This window comes from Peromyscus californicus, unplaced genomic scaffold (assembly GCF_007827085.1).
Source record: "Peromyscus californicus insignis strain IS unplaced genomic scaffold, ASM782708v3 Scaffold_18__1_contigs__length_77618521, whole genome shotgun sequence".
Lineage (NCBI taxonomy): Eukaryota > Metazoa > Chordata > Mammalia > Rodentia > Cricetidae > Peromyscus > Peromyscus californicus.
Window position 1 is genome coordinate 5,005,735 of NW_026294480.1, and position 17,212 is coordinate 5,022,946.

The following is a 17,212-nucleotide window of genomic DNA, read 5'->3' on the forward strand; positions in this document are numbered from 1 at the left end:
TTAATTTTTATTTTATGTGTATGGTTGTTTGCTGTGTGTCTGTGTACCATGTATGTACAGTGCCTTTGGAGACCAGAAGAGGGCATCAGGTCCTCTAGAACTAGAATTACAAAGAATTGTGAGCCACCCTGCTGGTGCTAGGAATCGAACCTGGGGTCCTCTGGAAGCTCAGCCAGTGCTCTTAACCACTGAGACATCACTCCAGTCCTAGAAGCTGGGTTCTGAGTGACTCCAAATATATTTTAATCTATAGAAAAAGGTAGGATTCTGCTTAATGGTAACTCTTGTTATTCTCTTTTATCCACCAGGCTTCATGAGGAAATAATTGACTTTTATAACTTCATGTCCCCTTGTCCTGAAGAGGCAGCCATGAGAAGGGAGGTGGTGAAACGGATCGAAACTGTGGTGAAAGACCTCTGGCCAACAGCTGAGGTGGGTTTCTGTCATGGCACCTCACCACCCGTCAGGGTGAATGCCCTGTGATTGTCTTGTCAGATGTGTCCACACCCCGTGGGTGTGGTGGCCCTCCAGACACAGTCTGGCTGCGTCACCTGGGAGCTGCTTAGAAAAGCACTCTCCACGCTGCATTGCTGAATCAAACTCTGGAGTGGTTCAGCCACTGGCCAGCTCACCAGTGCTCTGTTGGGTGAGGACCTAACTTAGCCGAAGGATTCATTCATATTGATATTCTCATATTCATTTATTCATCCTCCGCCCCTCCCCTTTCCCTTCCTCTCTCATTCTTGTTTTTAATTCTCCTGAAGGTTAGAAATCTCACTCCTGCCCCACCCCCATTTCAGTCCTGCACTTCATAGCATGCAACACGTTTGTTCCATTAGAAATTGCAAATGCAAGTGGAGCACAGTGGTGCTGCATGCCTTTAGTCTCAGCACTCAGGAGGCAGAGGCTGTGAGTTCAAGGCTAGCCTGGTCTACATAGTAAGTTCCAGGATAGCCAGAGCTACATAGAGAGAGAGAGAAAATTGCAGTGTTTCATAGGACCTCATTTTCACACGGATGAGTCAGTGTCTGTGGACATGCGGTCCTTGGGTGTTCGTAGTCCTTGTGCAGGCACCCTGCAGTTTACCAGCTGTGACCAGGTAGCTCATAGCCTGGCCTGGATTTCGATGTGAACATACGAGGAATTTTCTAGTTTGTTGTAGCATTTCACCTGCTTCCTCCCCTCACTTCCAAACTGGTTTTGTTGTTTACTCATGGTTTGCAAGGCATAATGGGAGTCTGCTGACCTGACCGGTGGGACATTTTCTTTCAGGTGCAGATATTTGGCAGCTTCAGTACAGGTCTCTATCTTCCAACAAGGTGAGTGCCACTCAGATGGCTGTGTGCTTTAGTGTTTGTTTATGGAGTCGATGGTGTGTGTGCATCCGAGGCGCCAATAGCCAGTCAGCGGGAAGGATTGTGGAGCTCAGCGGGACGATTAGTGTTAAGGCACCAAATTGCTTGCTTGGCACTTTCTGTTTTGCATTTAATTTCTTATGGAGCAGAAATGTTGGACATTAGAGACAGAAGATGAATGGGAACTGTCTTAGTCTCCCTCTCTTGTAACACAGTTCCCCAGGCTGGCTGAATTGTAAACTCTGTCTTAGTCTCCTGTAACACAGTTCCCCAGGCTGGCTGAATTGTAAACTCTGTCTTAGTCTCCTGTAACACAGTTCCACAGGCTGGCTGAATTGTAAACTCTGTTTTAGTCTCCTGTAACACAGTTCCACAGGCTGGCTGAATTGTAAACATAGCTTTTTTGGCTCTCAGTTCTGGGGATTGAAAAGTCCAAGATTCAGAGGCCACAATTGGATCCAACGCTTCCTTTGTGTAACTAACCCACCTATGTGTCAGTGGTCTTGATCCACTAACTTGGTCACTAAGACAGTGCCCCCAGAATCTGCTCACCTCAGAAAGGCATTGGTGATGTTTGTTGGCAGCCACATTTCAGTGGGGGTCTTTGGGGAAGGGATGAACATTGGTTTTATAACAAGCACTGGGGCATGGGGATGTGGTTGCAGTAGTGAATAGAAAGCTTTAATGAATAGTCAAGCCCAATTCTGTTTGAACAGTATTTCATGAAGATCTTTATGTGGAAGAAGTGTCAGATTTACATCCTAAAATTGTCTTCTGGGTTTGTATTTTCATGTGCATAATGTGTAGGTGGTTTTTGTTGTACAAGCTATTTAGCATTTGGAGGCTAAAGTGGCTATGAGGTCAGAACTTACGGGCCCTAGAAGCCGAGCAGATTCAAAGTCCTCAGGGATCCCTGGGCCATCAGGCGGGCACCAGTAACAGTAGCATAGCTGTCTGGAAAGTGGTATATTCATTTCACCCCTTTGATTACGGGGGCTTTGAGGACCTTTTCACGCTTGCTTTGCATAGTTACATGGCTCAAGAGCTGCATTCAGTGCCCAGCACTTAGGTGCTTGATGGGATTCTGCTCTTACCTTGTGGTATAGAGGCAGTGTGCTATGGTGCTGGCCTCTCACATGGGAAGCCACCTCTTGGTGAAGTGTGTTGTGACTGATGTGTATTTTCCTCTGACCAGTGACATAGACTTGGTTGTCTTTGGAAAGTGGGAGCGTCCTCCGTTACAGCTGTTGGAACAAGCCCTTCGGAAGCACAACGTGGCTGAGCCGTGCTCCATCAAAGTCCTTGACAAAGCTACAGTGAGTATGGGGCCTGACAGCTCACCTGAGTAGGAGTCCCACGTGGTGCCAGTGCCCTCTGATCTTCCTGACAGTGGTTACTGCTTCCTACCTTTTGAAGATTGTCCTCTTGTGGTATAAACATGCAAGTGACCATCTTCATGCTTAGCCAGCTGAGGAGCTGTTTGGTGATAGTTGGACTTCTTGATACTTGTGAGATCTTCTTACTTGGCCCTAAGAGACAGAATTGTGTCCATGTACATCCAGGGAGTAGGAGGAAGAGGAAGATAGCTAGGGAGAATCCTGCGTTCCTTGTGCTGTTGACCAGGAGTGCAGCGATATGGGAAAGACAGCATGCTAGCTTACATTGAAAGGGGAGCACCTAGAGTTCCCTCTGCTGCCCAGAGCTATGTCTGCATAGGAAAGGGCCCCATCTCAGGCTGGAAGGTGTTCCTGTGGGGTTTCTTACAGTGGCTCAGTCCCTGGCCCTGGTACGCACCAGTTACCAGCTCTGCCACCAGGGCTGCTGTTTCAGCTTGGACTTGGGGTGTCACCTCGTCTGCAGCGTTTGCATGGGGGAAGTGTGAGCTTCCTTTCCCTTCTGTGAGCTTCTCTCTGGTGCCTGCCTGCTCTGCTGGTACTTTGGCCTGTTTAGATGGTAAGCATGCCCGTCAAGGAGTGGGCATCTTCACAGAGTACCTGTGCCTTTCCAGCAGCAGTCCCTCCAGGCATGGCTCCCCACCCTGCCTTTTGTGTACCTGGGCTCTGCTCAGTCAAGACCTGTGACCACTCCTAAGCTGCCGAGGGCCATGCTGCACTCAGTTCTTCAGCTGACAGGCAGGCACTATCACCTTTCACATTCGACAGCTGAGGAGATACCCACAATGAATAGCAAGGAGACTGACTGAGCTCCATTAAACACCTGGGCAGAAGTGGCACCTTCCTGTAGCTGGGTCCTTGCCGTGGTCTGTCATCTTGGCCGTGTCTGTTCTCTTTGATTTCTCAGCCATGGAGAAATCCAGCTGTCTCAGACACCAGGCCCTCTCCTCTCATTGGCCCCTCATGTCTGTGCGGTTGATGAAAATGAGGCCCTTTGACGGTGCAGGAAGCATGAGGGACGTTCTCTTGATTGGTTATTTAGATGTAAACTCACTCTGCCCTGAAGTTCCTGAGCCCTTGAACTTTTCAAGGTCCAGACAGTAACTTGGAGGGATGGTGGGTGTAGCCTCTTGGTCCTCCTGACCTCCCTGCCGCAGTGTACTCTGTCCTCAGTCACTTGAAGGTGGGCCCATCCCACCTCTGAGGGGGTGTGCTCTCTATCGAGTATCCTCCCATGATGTCCATGGATTCAGATCTTGGGGTACAAAGGGATTTGTGTGTGGTGCAGCCTGTCTGTTTGCAACAGCTGCTCCAAAGTAAGTATGGTAGTGTTACTGCTTATTTCTCAGTGTATCTGACCCCAAGCAGAAATGGGGCTTATCTTTGAGCATGTGTGATATGGTTTCTTAGGATGCATATTGCAGGTCAGGCCCCCCCCCCCCCCCCCCCCCGCCCCCCAGAGTCCTCTTTCTCAGGCTCCTGTTCCCTTCTGGCTGTCCCACTTCAGAGTCAGCCTGTAGGAGCAGGTACAGTGGGAATCCTGCTGTGAGGGAGGAGGGGAGATGGACGTGATCACTGAGATGAACTCCCGACAGAGCCCTTCTCTTTAATACTGCTGTTGAGGACTGCTAATTCCCATTTGTGGAGAGAGAAAGGTGGATGGCTGTCTGGAGAATGTGGATGTCAAAGCAGTTTTTAAATTAAATCTTCATAGGTGCCAATCATAAAGCTCACAGACCAGGAGACTGAAGTCAAAGTCGACATTAGCTTTAACATGGAGACTGGTGTCCGGGCAGCCGAGTTCATCAAGAATTACATGAAGGTACTGCTGTCACAGGTCCACAGTAAAGACGGGATGGGAGATCTTGGTACTCATTTTTCTCGTGAATGTTAAAAATTTTGGTATGGTGCCTTGTTAGTGATACAGCTGATGGAATTATGAGTACCCTTTAATGGGGTTTCTAGAGGAACTCAGGAAGTACATAGCTGTTTTTCTGATTTACTTGGAGTAACTACTTACTAACATTGAACCTCATTTTAGAGAGCTTGGGAGAAATGTTCTTTCTGTTAGTGCACAGCCTTGTTCCCGGCTCAGGGCCACACTCACAAGTTGAGGCGGACATTCCTTCTGTGGGTCAGCTCCCTTTGGAGGCCTCAGTGCCTCTGCGTGTGAGAGTTGGCTTCGTGCTTGAGCTCATGCCGTCTGGAGCTCTGACCAGGCTGTTGGCAGTCAGGCGGACGGCTCCCTCCTGAACAGAGCCCTGGGGTCTCCTGTCTGTCGTCCACTGGATCAGCCTCTCCCCATGTCCTAGCCTCCCTGCTTTCCTTCTGCTCACAGCCCGAGTGCATCTGCTTACTCCCTCTGAATGCTCAGGACTCTGGTGGCAGGGTCCTCCTGTGTCCCACTGAGTCACTACTGGGGGAGAGAGGGCCTTTTCATACTCCCTCAGCTAGTGTGAATCCTTAAGCCTAAAACTGGAGACAATTCTTGTTTGGAGGTGGGGGCAAGAGGATGGATGAGCAGTTCTCTCTCTCATGTGAAGCTTGCTGTCTAGAGTCCCTGTAGAAGCACGTCAGCTGACCGGTACGTGTTTGCTTTGCTTTACAGAAGTACTCGCTACTGCCGTACTTGATTTTAGTGTTGAAGCAGTTCCTCCTGCAGAGGGATCTGAATGAAGTCTTCACGGGAGGCATCAGCTCCTACAGCCTCATCTTAATGGCCATCAGCTTCCTGCAGGTGAGTGGCCTCCTCTGAACTGCTTCTCTTGAGGTACACGGTGACCCTCACCACGGGCGGAGCAGCTTCCTTCCTGCTGCTGCGCTGGCTGGCTCAAGGCATGGTGTCTTGTTCAGTGTGGTTCCTGAAGCTGTATTCTGTGGCTGACTTCTGTCACGTGATGTCCATCTGAGCTCCAGGAAGCTTTTGTATGTTTAGAACACATATATTGTGCATTCAGAGCAAGAGAGAGCAAGAGTTAGTTGGTTTATTTATATATAAATCACAAAAAGCCTTTTTCATTGGTGCTTTTCTGCAGTTTGTCCCCAAACACTTCAGAATAAAGGGCAGGTACCAACATGGGGAAAAGATGGAGAAAGTTCCTTCTATGTTTTTCTCGTTTGGTTTTGGAGATAAAGTCGCTCTAGTCCTGCATGGCCTGAGACTTACTGTGTAACCCAGGCTGACTGGACCCACGACAGTCCTCTGGACAGCTTCCCTGGGGCTGAGCTTGCATAAGTGAGCCACTTTGCTTGGCAAGCCTTCTGGGATTGATGGTCTTGAGTTAGGTGTCATCTTTGTTTACCTTGGTGAGTGAAGCACAGGGGAGGCCTGTCGGCATGGATCTCTCACTCTGCAGGCCAGACTGACCTGGAATTCACTAGGTAGTCCAGGCTGGCCTTGAACTAGGAACAATTTTTTTGCCTTGGGCTCCCGAGTGCTGAGATTATAGGTATGAGCTTTTTGTCTCTGCTGACACTTTCACATATATAAAATAGTACCTAAGTTAATTAAAATTCTATTACATTTACATTTGCTGGAGAAAAAAAAATTGCCTGTGTATTTTAGCCACCCAAGTACATGTCCCCATGTATATCAGTGATTTTCCTTTGCATTTGGTGAGGGTTTATCATTTCCAGTGACATTGTTAGCCTGCAGGTTAAACTACAGCTCGCCAGGGCTGTGTGTGAGCTTTGGCTCCCAGACTTGTGCCCCTGAAGCTTGTGTCCTGGAGATGTGACAGCAGAGAAGCTTTTAGTGCTGAGCCCTGAGCTCCACCCAGCCCACCCTGTTCTAATCTAATGGTGCAGCCTCATAGCACACCAAGTGTGTGACATTATTGTGAGCTGACTGGCTCTGTTTTTATTTCCTGAGTACCCCTGATTTGAGGTAACACATTTCAGTTATCTTGTAAGAACGTTTATGTGCATGTCACCTTGAGAGGGGGTTCCCAGGGCCTCCTGGTGTGCTTGTTACTGGGGTCCAGACCTCACAGGGCCAAATAGACAGGATGGGATTGCTGTTTCCTCTCTACCTTCTGTGCCTGTGTTAGAGCCCAGCTGCCTCAGGCTGGACCTGGTGTATCATCGTGCTCATCTCACATCTGCCTGAGGGAAGGAGGCCAGGCCCTGGACTGGGCTGACTGGAGCATCCGATTTGACTCAAAGGCAGAATGCCCTGTTCTTTGGAAGAGGTTAGATCCAGGAACCCAGAGCTCCGATGTCACAAGGGATCTCTCCTGGGGGAGCCATGCTTCATGCTTCACCCACTGTGCTGCCAGACTGGTGTATTAGTGGAACTTGACCGTCACCATCTAGAATTGTGCGAAGGACAGAGTTCTGTGTGGCTAAGGAGACTGAGCCATACACAACCCTCCAGTGCTTGGAGTGTGGCCAGCGAGACTGACGGGCTGCTTACGCTCATTCCTTAGTGCTGGCTGCACGTCACTGGCACTTAGGAATTGTCAGGGGACAGTGGGCAGGGTCAGAAGGAGCTTTGGCTTCTTGAAGAGAGTGTGGTGTGTATGAAAGCAGCATGTGAGATCCCTGTGCAGAGTTAACGCTTAGTCCGCTCACAGTCTGGTTCACGTGCCGTGTGGTTCTGTTCAGTGTCATCCTGCCACCTATTGGTGGCATTTCAGGACGATGAGAGTAATATGAGGGACAGTTGCACAGACGGAAAACGTACCTACTGTTGGGCAGCATGAGGCCAGTTCGATGCCTGTGTTTGGAAGTCGTGGTCTGAGTGACTGACGGGTGGCCTGGCGCTGTTGAGTGGGGGCTCCTCTCACTCTGGAGGGGCTGCCAGGTGAGTGTCTGTCGAATGTACCTTGAGCTCATACGTCTGTGGCTGTGCTGCTTTTACAGTTACATCCAAGAATTGATGCCCGGAGAGCTGACGAAAACCTTGGAATGCTTCTTGTAGAATTTTTTGAACTTTATGGAAGAAATTTTAATTACTTGAAAACTGGTATTAGAATAAAAGAAGGAGGTGCCTATATCGCCAAAGAAGAGATTATGAAAGCCATGACCAGTGGGTACCGACCGTCGATGCTGTGCATTGAGGACCCCCTGTTGCCTGGTGAGCCTACTCCTCCTCACTGCTGGAAGCGCAGTGCTGGTTTTTGTGTCTGCAGACTCAGTGGTGACACTTTCAGGAGTCCTTGTCTAGCTAGTTTACTGCCTTTTAAAGTGTTTACGTTGTGTGAACCCCAGAATTAGGAAAGGTTAATCCCTATATCCTTACAGAAACTGTTCACCTCTGGGAAGAAGCTTGTGCCAGTAAGTGCGGAGTCTTCCCCAGGTGTTTCTCCCGTTCCTTTCCTGTGTCCTGGTGAACGTTGCTTACTGGGTGGCCGAGCTAGAACTCGGCCAGCCTCACTCCCATGGGCTTGTGTCACCGTGGTAACAGTTGGTCTTTAAATCTTTGTCAGTCTGATGTTCTTGTCTGATGGTTACTGTTCAATTATGCACATGCCTATTGAGCGTCTCTGGGGTGAGATACCTACGCTGGTGAGAGACTCAGTGATGGGCAGCTGACAGGATGGCTGTGACGGCCACAGGTCCCTGCTGCTTTGTCCTTTTCTCATGGGATTGCATGAGCAGCAGCTGGGGTTTGCTGAGCAGGCTCCTCACGGGCTTTCTATGTTAGGGGACCTTATCCCCCACTGCACCCCCACACCCCTACATTAGTGACTGTCCCTCACTACACCCCCACACCCCTACATTAGGGACTGTCCCTCACTACACCCCCACACCCCTACATTAGGGACTGTCCCTCACTACACCCCCACACCCCTACATTAGGGACTGTCCCTCACTACACCCCCACACCCCTACATTAGGGACTGTCCCTCACTACACCCCCACACCCCTACATTAGGGACTGTCCCTCACTACACCCCCACACCCCTACATTAGGGAACCTGTCCCTCACTACACCCCCACACCCCTACATTAGGGACTGTCACTCACTACACCCTCACACCCCTACATTAGGGAACCTGTCCCTCACTACACCCCCACACCCCTACATTAGGGAACCTGTCCCTCACTACACCCCCACACCTCTACATTAGGGACTGCCCCACACTACACCCCCACACCCCTACATTAGGGAACCTGTCCCTCACTACACCCCCACACCCCGGGTTGTGGTTTCATTTGTGTTTGTTCCTGTTCATTATTTATTTATTTTATTATCCTAAAATGTAATGATCATTTTAGTAGTGTTTCATTGCTTCTAGGGTGAGATTGATTTCTGTAAAAATCTGCTGAAAGAAAATGGACTGACAGTTCTGCTCAGCTGTCTTTAAGTGGCATGACAGACTGCATAGATGGGGAGGTGCGGTTTTCTGGGAGTGCTGTGTGGGAGTGTCTGTTGGACCCTCAAGCTGTAGACACCTTGTCTTCAGGTGTTGGGTTCAGTGTACCTGCATCACTACTGTTCTGTACCTGAATCTAGGAAACAAAATTCCAGTGTCCTCCCTAAACAGTCCATACCTTCCCTGCCTGTGCGGAGTGAACGTTAAAGTTCACTCTTGGCTCTAGTGATGGCTTCATTGGTTTGCTCTGGGAGTTTCCACCTGCCCTCTTCCTTGAAGAGCATACTTCCACCAGTTCTGATAGTGTGCTCAGGTGAACTACGCCTGTCATGCTGTGGGACACTGTCAGGAATTATCCATGAGGTGGTTGATCATGGCAGGTCCACACTGCTGGGTGGCGGTTAGGATGTCGTGGATTTCCTTGTGGTGTGGTGGGTTTCCATGTGGGTTTTCTTTTTCTGCCCCTGGGGACTTAGCAGAGCTCATGAGCTGTCAGGATACCATTTGTGGTAGTAGACTGGTCATGTGGAGTCTGATGCACACTGAGCCTGTCTGTACTCCATACCATGAGCTGTGTGCTGCATCACATGCCTGTTGCCTGAGCTGCTGCAGTTGGAGGCATTTAGTGATTCTGAGAAGTTGGGAACGGCAGGTGACGTCCAGCTCTGAAGCGGTCTGACAGTGGCCTTTCGTTGCAGGGAACGATGTCGGGCGGAGTTCCTACGGGGCCATGCAGGTGAAGCAGGTGTTTGACTATGCGTATATTGTGCTCAGCCACGCTGTGTCACCGCTCGCCAGGTCTTACCCGAACAGGGATTCTGAAAGGTAATGGGTCTTGTGCCAGGGTTCTGGGCTTCTCTCCTGTGGAGTGGCATCTGTACTTTCTCTAGTCATGTGTTTCTGTGGCATTGGTGGGTACTCTGCCATAGTTGAGTGGACCTTGGTGATAAAGCCTGTTGGGATTCAGAATGGCTTTTGGGTGGCCCATGGTCTAGGGCCCATGGACATTTCTTGTGGGGTGGTATTTATTAACATTTACTAATAGGGTGTTCTGTACTGGGGGCAGATCCCTGACTTCTAAAGCCTTGGGATGGTGCTTGTCCAGCAGCCGTCAGGTGTGCGCGATTAGCATGTGGGCAGTTCTCTGAGCACACTGCTCTGTCCTCCAGTCAGACATGTTTCTCTGACTCCAGGTTAGCTGCTGTGTAGTGTGTTGGGGGTGGAGAGCAGACAGCTGGCAGGGGATGGGAGCAAAGGGAAGGAAAGAAGTGTGTGTTTCTGTCTGTTCCGGGGTGGGCTCTCCCAGGAAGCTGTTCGGAATGATACTGGCTTTATGCCCATTGGCTGTACACAGTGTTGCAGGCCAGCCTTAGCCCTGTGATGGGCACTTGGGTCTCTCCTATCTGTGCAGTGGGAAACGAAATCAGAACTTCATAACTGCTGTGAATGGGAGTCTGGGCTCCCCTAAGAAATGGATTTAAGCCATCATCTTTTGTAGACAGATCTTGGTTAAGGACATCTACATACTGAACCTCCTTTTGTCCTACCATGATCTCAGGGTACACTTGAATGTAAACATGTCAGAACTCAAGGTTGTTTTGTAAAGTTCACTCAGCTCAGTTTCTTTTGTCCTTAATGAGCCTCACACTTGACACCTGATGTCGGTGTCCAACCTTGTTCTTTGCAGTACTTTAGGAAGAATCATCAAAGTCACCCAGGAAGTGATTGACTACCGGAGGTGGATCAAAGAAAAGTGGGGCAGCAGAATCCTTCCGTCTCCAGAGCTGGGTGAGAGGCTGACACAGTGTGAGGCCTGGCCCTCTGTCCCGTTAGCACAGAAGCATCTCTTACCCTCTTGTGGGTTGCTCAAGCCAAGACAGTGGCTCCTTTTTCTGCTTTTCTGATAGGCTGTTCATCCCATAAGCTCTGACCTTAGAAACAGAAGTTGCATTTGGCATGTGGGAAGGGGCAGGGGAGAGAAGCTGTTATGCTGCATTTGATTCGGCCAAGACACTTGCATTCCAACATGTAAATTGAGATAGGTTTTTTTTTTTTTTCCGTGTCAAATCTTAGAATTCTAGTGTGTCTTTGTATCTCAGAATTCTACATTTCTATTGGAAATACTTGCTTTATGTTATAGTTTATAAAAGCTACAGGTTAAGATTTATATACCCAGTGTTGGACAAATATTATAATGTTTTCTGATAACTAGTTTAATGCACATTTAAAATTAGATTAATTCAGATTTAATGTTTGGTTTGTTAGTCACACATGCAGCATTTCAGAGCTCAGTAGCCCTTGTGCTGCCCGCACATTGCACTAATTACTGAGCCAGGCTTTGCTTTCCTGCCCCAGACAACAGGATTAAGATAAAGGAGAGAATCAACACTTGCAATGGAGAGCAGATGAAGAGCCGGGAGCCCAGCTCCCCTTACAGCCAGCGCCTGACTCTGTCCCTGTCCAGTCCCCAGCTGCTCTCCTCAGGCTCCTCTGCCTCTTCCGTGTCCTCACTCTCTGGAAGTGATATTGTGAGTAGGCTTTTGCTCTTGACTGTCTCCCTCATCTGTGGGGTGGTGTCGGTGTCCTTTTTATCTCTAGCAGGGATGTGCTCCTCCATCTTAGTCCCTTCCTGGATGTTCATGGGTGCGTGCGTGTGAAGTCTGTGCTCAACCTTCTTTGGCATAAGCCTTAACCCCAGGCTGTGTTGCTTACATGACCCATTGACCAAGGTAGTAATAGCACTCAGCCAAGCTGTGGACTTTTTTTAGTGGTTTTTTTTTTTTTTTTTTTTTAAATCTGGTTTAGAGATTTATAAACTGAAGCCCACGTGTCTCATCTGTATTTCCTATAGCCTAGTCTTCCTCGGTTTTGAAGGGACTGAGGAAGCGGGCTACACTTGGGCCACCTGTCACTCAGCTGGGTTTGCTCTCATGACCTTTCCTGCTTGCCTCCCTGAATCACACTGTGCTTACAGCTCTCCTTGTTTCTGTGCTGGACTCTAGGACTCAGACGCGCCAGCCTGTACCACACCCAGTGTTTGTCAGTTCAGCCGACAAGCACCCACCACCCTGATGGCCAGCCTGCCCACAGCCTTGCCAATGCCCAGCAGCAAACCTCAGCCTGCTGCTTCCAGAACATTGATCATGACAACGAACAATCAGGTACAGCATCCTCCCCAGGGACAGCCTCCGAGCCAAGCAGTACACGAGAATAGATCAGTGTTTACTGTGAATTGAGTCTCCTGTAGGCACTTTGGACCCTAGGAATTGATGTGTTTTGGTGGCTGCAGAATTCTGTAAGATGGTCTCTGATTTGCTGGAATGTGATGCAGGTCTTGAGAACTGAATGCCTCTCATGGGTGATGTCTCAGTGTCCTGCACACAGTGTCTGGGCATTACCCAGCATTACCCATTGCTAGCTGAAGTAGACACTTTCTTTCCCTCAGAGTTTAGTGTACAGACCATTGACGTGTTAGCATGGATTTGGACTCTGTGCTAATTACACATTGTTTGGGAACTTAATTCTTTCTAAAATTTATATAAAATCAATACAAAATATAATACTCAATTTTGTGTATACATACCAATTATATATCAATTGGATTTGTATACACTCAATACATTATTTGCTTGAAAGTGAAAGTAAGCCGGGCGGTGGTGGCACATGCCTTTAATCCCAGCACTCGGGAGGCAGAGGCAGGCGGATCTTTGTGAGTTTGATGCCAGCCTGGTCTACAGAGTGAGTTCCAGGACAGGCAGAGCTACATAGAGAAACCCTGTCTCAAGAGGGGGAAAAAAAATTAAAAAGCCGCTTTTTGAAATGGAGGGCGAGTAAAGCAGCACAGGACATACAGATAGATGTATTTCCTGGAGTCACTTGGCCCTGCTGAGATCCAGCCTACAGACCTGCTTTGAGGCTGTGAGCTGCTAAAGCACATGACTCCTGTGGGGGCGTGTTTGCACAGTTCACCCCAACAGCGCAGCCCAGACCCTCAACTCGTGCACACATGGAGCTTCAGTTGGTTAAGCTGTTGAATTGTGTCCCAGATCAGCTTGTCTTCTGGTAGGGACCTTGGTCCCCACCTCCCACTCTGAGGCCTTTGTTTCTCTTTCCTTCTAGACCAGGTTTACTATCCCCCCGCCGACCCTCGGAGTTGCCCCTGTTCCTTGCAGACAGGCTGTTGTTGAAGGAACCACATCTCTGAAGGCTGTTCACCACGTGACTTCCCCAGCCATCCCCTCGGCGTCCCCCAATCCACTGTCCAGTCCTCACCTGTATCACAAGGTGAGTGCCGGCTGCTATTGCCATTGCAGCCGCTCCAGCTGGGCCCAGGCCCTCCCCCTCGAAGAGAATTCCAGAAAGTTTTAAACGGGCCTTTGTGTCTTGGCTGTGCAGACTCATACTTGTTTTTCTTTTGTAAACAGTGTTTAAAATGGTCTAGTCTGACAGTTTAAATAGTAGCACACTCAGTTCTTCACTGGTACTACAGTGTAAAGGAGAGCAGGGGTCAAAGTTGAAGACTTACTTGGTGTTCAGTGTACTCAAGTTCATTTTACCACATAGTTTTGTTTTTTGTTTTTTTTTATCCAAAGGTAAAGCCAAACATAGTGTGTGGCACTGTGTCATCCTGTCGTCTACCCAGTCATTGGCTTCCCTGCCAGGAGTGGGGAGCTTTGTGCCAGACCATGCTGGGATGTCTTGCATCCCAAGTCTCATTAGCCCTGGGAGTGCTTCATGCCCTGAGGTCCTGCTCTGTCCTCTAAGGCATTAGATAGAGTCTGTTCCATCCCGTGTGCAGGGCTGTGACCACACAGAGCTGGATGCTGTCTGGGCTTCAGTGCAGTTTGGGCAGCAGTCAGTGCTGGCAGTCCTCCCTCTGGGAGCTCCTCTTTGCTCACCCCACCCCAGCGTGCAGTGCGGTTCCGTTCTCTCTGGCGCTGTCACTCATAACTGACCGTGGTGTGCTGGCATGGGTGGGAGAGCTCTCCGGCCCTCAGCTCTGCTGCCTTTCCTTTCCTCCTGGGCCTCCTGGGCCTGGTGGGTTCGCCTGACTCCCAAAGCTGCTCGTGTTGCTGTTGTGCACTTTGCAGTTGCTTTGGAAATAGCCCAAAGCTTTGCTGCTGCCTGGAAAGATGCTGAAACGTAGGCAGGCATGCATGACTCCAGACAGGGCCCAGGTTTATAGGACCGTCTCATGCCTGTGGAGAAGCAGAACAAGTTAGAAGTCTGTGGAGGACACGGACTGAACTGACGTTCTTGTCAGTGAAGGGTTCCCTCCTGCCCACTGCATATCCCAGCAGTGATGATGCGGCCGTGAGGTTCTTGTCATCTGTGGTCGCATGCTGCACTCCAGCCCTGTTCTCTGTCTTTCCAGCAGCACAGTGGCATGAAACTGTCCATGAAAGGCTCCCACAACCACACCCAGGGTGGAGGCTACAGCTCTGTGGGCAGTGGAACCGTGAGGCCTCCTGTTGGCAACCGAGGACACCACCAGTACAACCGCACTGGCTGGAGGAGGAAAAAGCACGCGCACACGAGGGACAGCCTGCCTGTGAGTCTCAGCAGATAATGGCTCCTGGCTGCTCCCACCCCAGACTGCCCATCGGCCTCGGGTACCGCAGGGAACCGAGACCAGCATCCAGCACCTCCACCGTGGGCTGCCGAGTGCCGCCCAGCACTGGTCACTCTGCATGTTTGTGTGGTGGCCGCATCCATCTTACAGAGCAGCTCCATGTGCTCATCTGTGAAGCCTTACTACACGTGGATGTGCGTCTGCCTGCCTAGAAGTCTTCGTCCGTGCCCACCAGGGCGGCTCAGGAGTGGCAGGGACCGGATGTGCTCGTGCGGGGGTTCTGCAGCCCGTGTCTGCCTGTCCCGGGCAGAGTAGTCAAGCCCTGCTCCGTGTCTGTCCCATGGGAGTGCGCAGGCTGCCGCTTTACTGCCCTCATGTCTTGTTTGAAACTTCGGGACTGTTTTTCTATGTAAATATTGAAAACTTATGATTTGTGCAATAACTCAGATATTTTTTATTTAATTTCATATTTTCACATAAGTTATATTTAAGGGAGGAGGGAATTTTTTTTAAACATGCTTAGATCCTTTCCCAATTTGCATTTTCTAAGTTGGGTTCCTCGTGTTGGCTGGTTGTCTGTTAAGCGTCATTACATGAACACCGTGAGGAGGGGCTTGTGGGCTTTATTTTTACGTCTTTTCTTTTGGTCAGATGCAGTGAAGGGGCCAAGTCACCTTGATGGTTTTGTGAGGCACTCAGCTCCCAGGCCTCCAGTATATACCTGGCAGCCTTGCTGTAGGCCTTGGGCTGTGTCCTGCTCTGACCACAAGTTCTGACATTTTGGTTTGGGTTTTTAAAAACTAGACAGCAAATCCAGCATTTAAAGTGCCAGAAGTAAAAACCTCTAAGGGGAGAAGAGGTTGTCACATCGTACAAATCGTAAAGTATTGTGACTGTGGACGTGCTTTGGTCCGTTAAGTGATGCGGTCTAGAGCCGTGGGCCTGGTGAGTATCATCACAGACAATGGCACCCAGATTAGGAATGTGGAGAAAGGAATTTCCTTGATTCCGTTGAGGAATCTGCATAGCGGTATGCACTCGTTCTGTTAAGAGCAAATATCTGAAAAGTACCTCCGCTGTTCTGGGCACGCGGGGAGTCTGTTAATGTATCACAGGAGAGCACAGCCCAGCGTGGGCCCGGGAGCCTGGCGTCGGAAGCATACAGGTGTACTATGCAAGTAGTCTGCCACAACAACCACTGTCTTTGTCACTGTTTTTGGACAAGAATCTATCCATCGCCTAACCCTGAGTCTCTGGAGCACCACAGCTGTCCTGGGAGTGCTTGCATCTTGTAGGCCCTCTGGCTTCCGTTTCTAAAATGGGGTTCTGGCCCTGCGAAACACTACAGGTAGGTCGGTCTTTCGGTCCACTAGTGGAGAATGTCAAGACAAGCTGATTGCTGGGACTTGTGATTGACACTCAGCAGTGGGGGTTGTAGATTGATGTCTGAATGTGATGGACGCCTTGCCAAGCACAAATTCTGCGTGTCTGGGTCTGCCTCTCGCTGCTGTGGTGGGGCCACTGCCTATGGGAGACAGTCCAGAGCAGAGTAGCACATGGGGTCTGCAGCTCATGAGGATTGGAATCATCCAAAATATTTAAAACTATTTAAATTGTGAAACCTGTTGCTAAAGAATATTTATGAACACTGGTCCATAGGCCTGTACTAATTACACATTAGCAATATTGACTGTATCTGCATTAAGGAGCCACCGTGGGGCCGTGCGAGTGACCCGCAGATGTGCGTTTTAAAGTACTATCCCAGGCACAGGTATGTGTCCATCCCCCTAATGGTGAACCAGATGAATTGGCCTGGCTACCACTGTGGCCACATGCTACAGTTTGACAAAAAGATCATGTTTCAATTTTGTGTGTGGACAACAATGTGGACACTAAAATTGACATATTTTTATGTAAAGTTTTTTCTATTCTTTGATTTTTAATAAACTTTAGAAACCAGCTTTGTGTTGACTAGATGCTTCCCTCTGAAGGGTGGGTGGTTTCTGCATTTGCTGCTTGCTGGGTTAAATACGGTTCTGAGATCATCCCCACGGCCAGAGTGGTGATGGGTCATTTTACTGTTAGTTCATTAGATGGGGTTGTGCCTAGATACTGTGAAAGGCCACTGTGACTGTAGCAGGAGTTCCAGCCCCACATGTGGGTACTTGGAAGACTTCTGGAGGACTCTGCACACCATATTGTACCATGCTCCGAACTCAGGCGTTCCAGTGAAATGTGCAAATCAACACTGTCACACTTCAAGCTCCCAAACATGATGCATCTTCAATTTGTGATTTGTAGGGATTTTGGTAAGCATGACTGTAAGTGACAGGACACATTCAATGTGTATAGTGGGCTACTGTAATGCCTTTGGACGAGTGTGAACAAAAACGCTCATCCATTCTAACACAATAGTTCTTTCCCCAGTGACTGAATCAGAGAAAGACCAAGTCATGACCTTAGAAGCCTGAGTGAATTCCAGGCAAGATAGAAAACGCATACGAGGCTTTTTTCCCTGGAAGCTGGTATTCTGACCTCAGTAGTGTGAGACTGGTCTTGAAGTGCGGGCTG

At 49.4% G+C, this 17,212-nt stretch overlaps 1 protein-coding gene across 2 annotated transcripts in view; it reads left to right on the plus strand.

The window, feature by feature from the left end:
• Tent4a (terminal nucleotidyltransferase 4A) overlaps positions 1 to 16,600 on the plus strand; it is a 35,457-nt gene extending 18,857 nt beyond the window's left edge. The window contains exons 2-13 of one of the 2 annotated variants that reach the window (XM_052742936.1): positions 309 to 432; positions 1,273 to 1,319; positions 2,551 to 2,671; positions 4,464 to 4,571; positions 5,358 to 5,486; positions 7,613 to 7,826; positions 9,768 to 9,894; positions 10,757 to 10,857; positions 11,425 to 11,597; positions 12,072 to 12,230; positions 13,189 to 13,353; positions 14,444 to 16,600. In XM_052742936.1, coding sequence (XP_052598896.1) covers positions 309 to 432; positions 1,273 to 1,319; positions 2,551 to 2,671; positions 4,464 to 4,571; positions 5,358 to 5,486; positions 7,613 to 7,826; positions 9,768 to 9,894; positions 10,757 to 10,857; positions 11,425 to 11,597; positions 12,072 to 12,230; positions 13,189 to 13,353; positions 14,444 to 14,638 — 1,663 coding nt within the window. In that variant the 3' untranslated portion in view covers positions 14,639 to 16,600. The remainder of the gene's footprint in view (positions 1 to 308; positions 433 to 1,272; positions 1,320 to 2,550; positions 2,672 to 4,463; positions 4,572 to 5,357; positions 5,487 to 7,612; positions 7,827 to 9,767; positions 9,895 to 10,756; positions 10,858 to 11,424; positions 11,598 to 12,071; positions 12,231 to 13,188; positions 13,354 to 14,443) is intronic. The other variant, XM_052742937.1, reaches the window with a different exon arrangement.
• Positions 16,601 to 17,212: the final 612 nt, after the last annotated feature.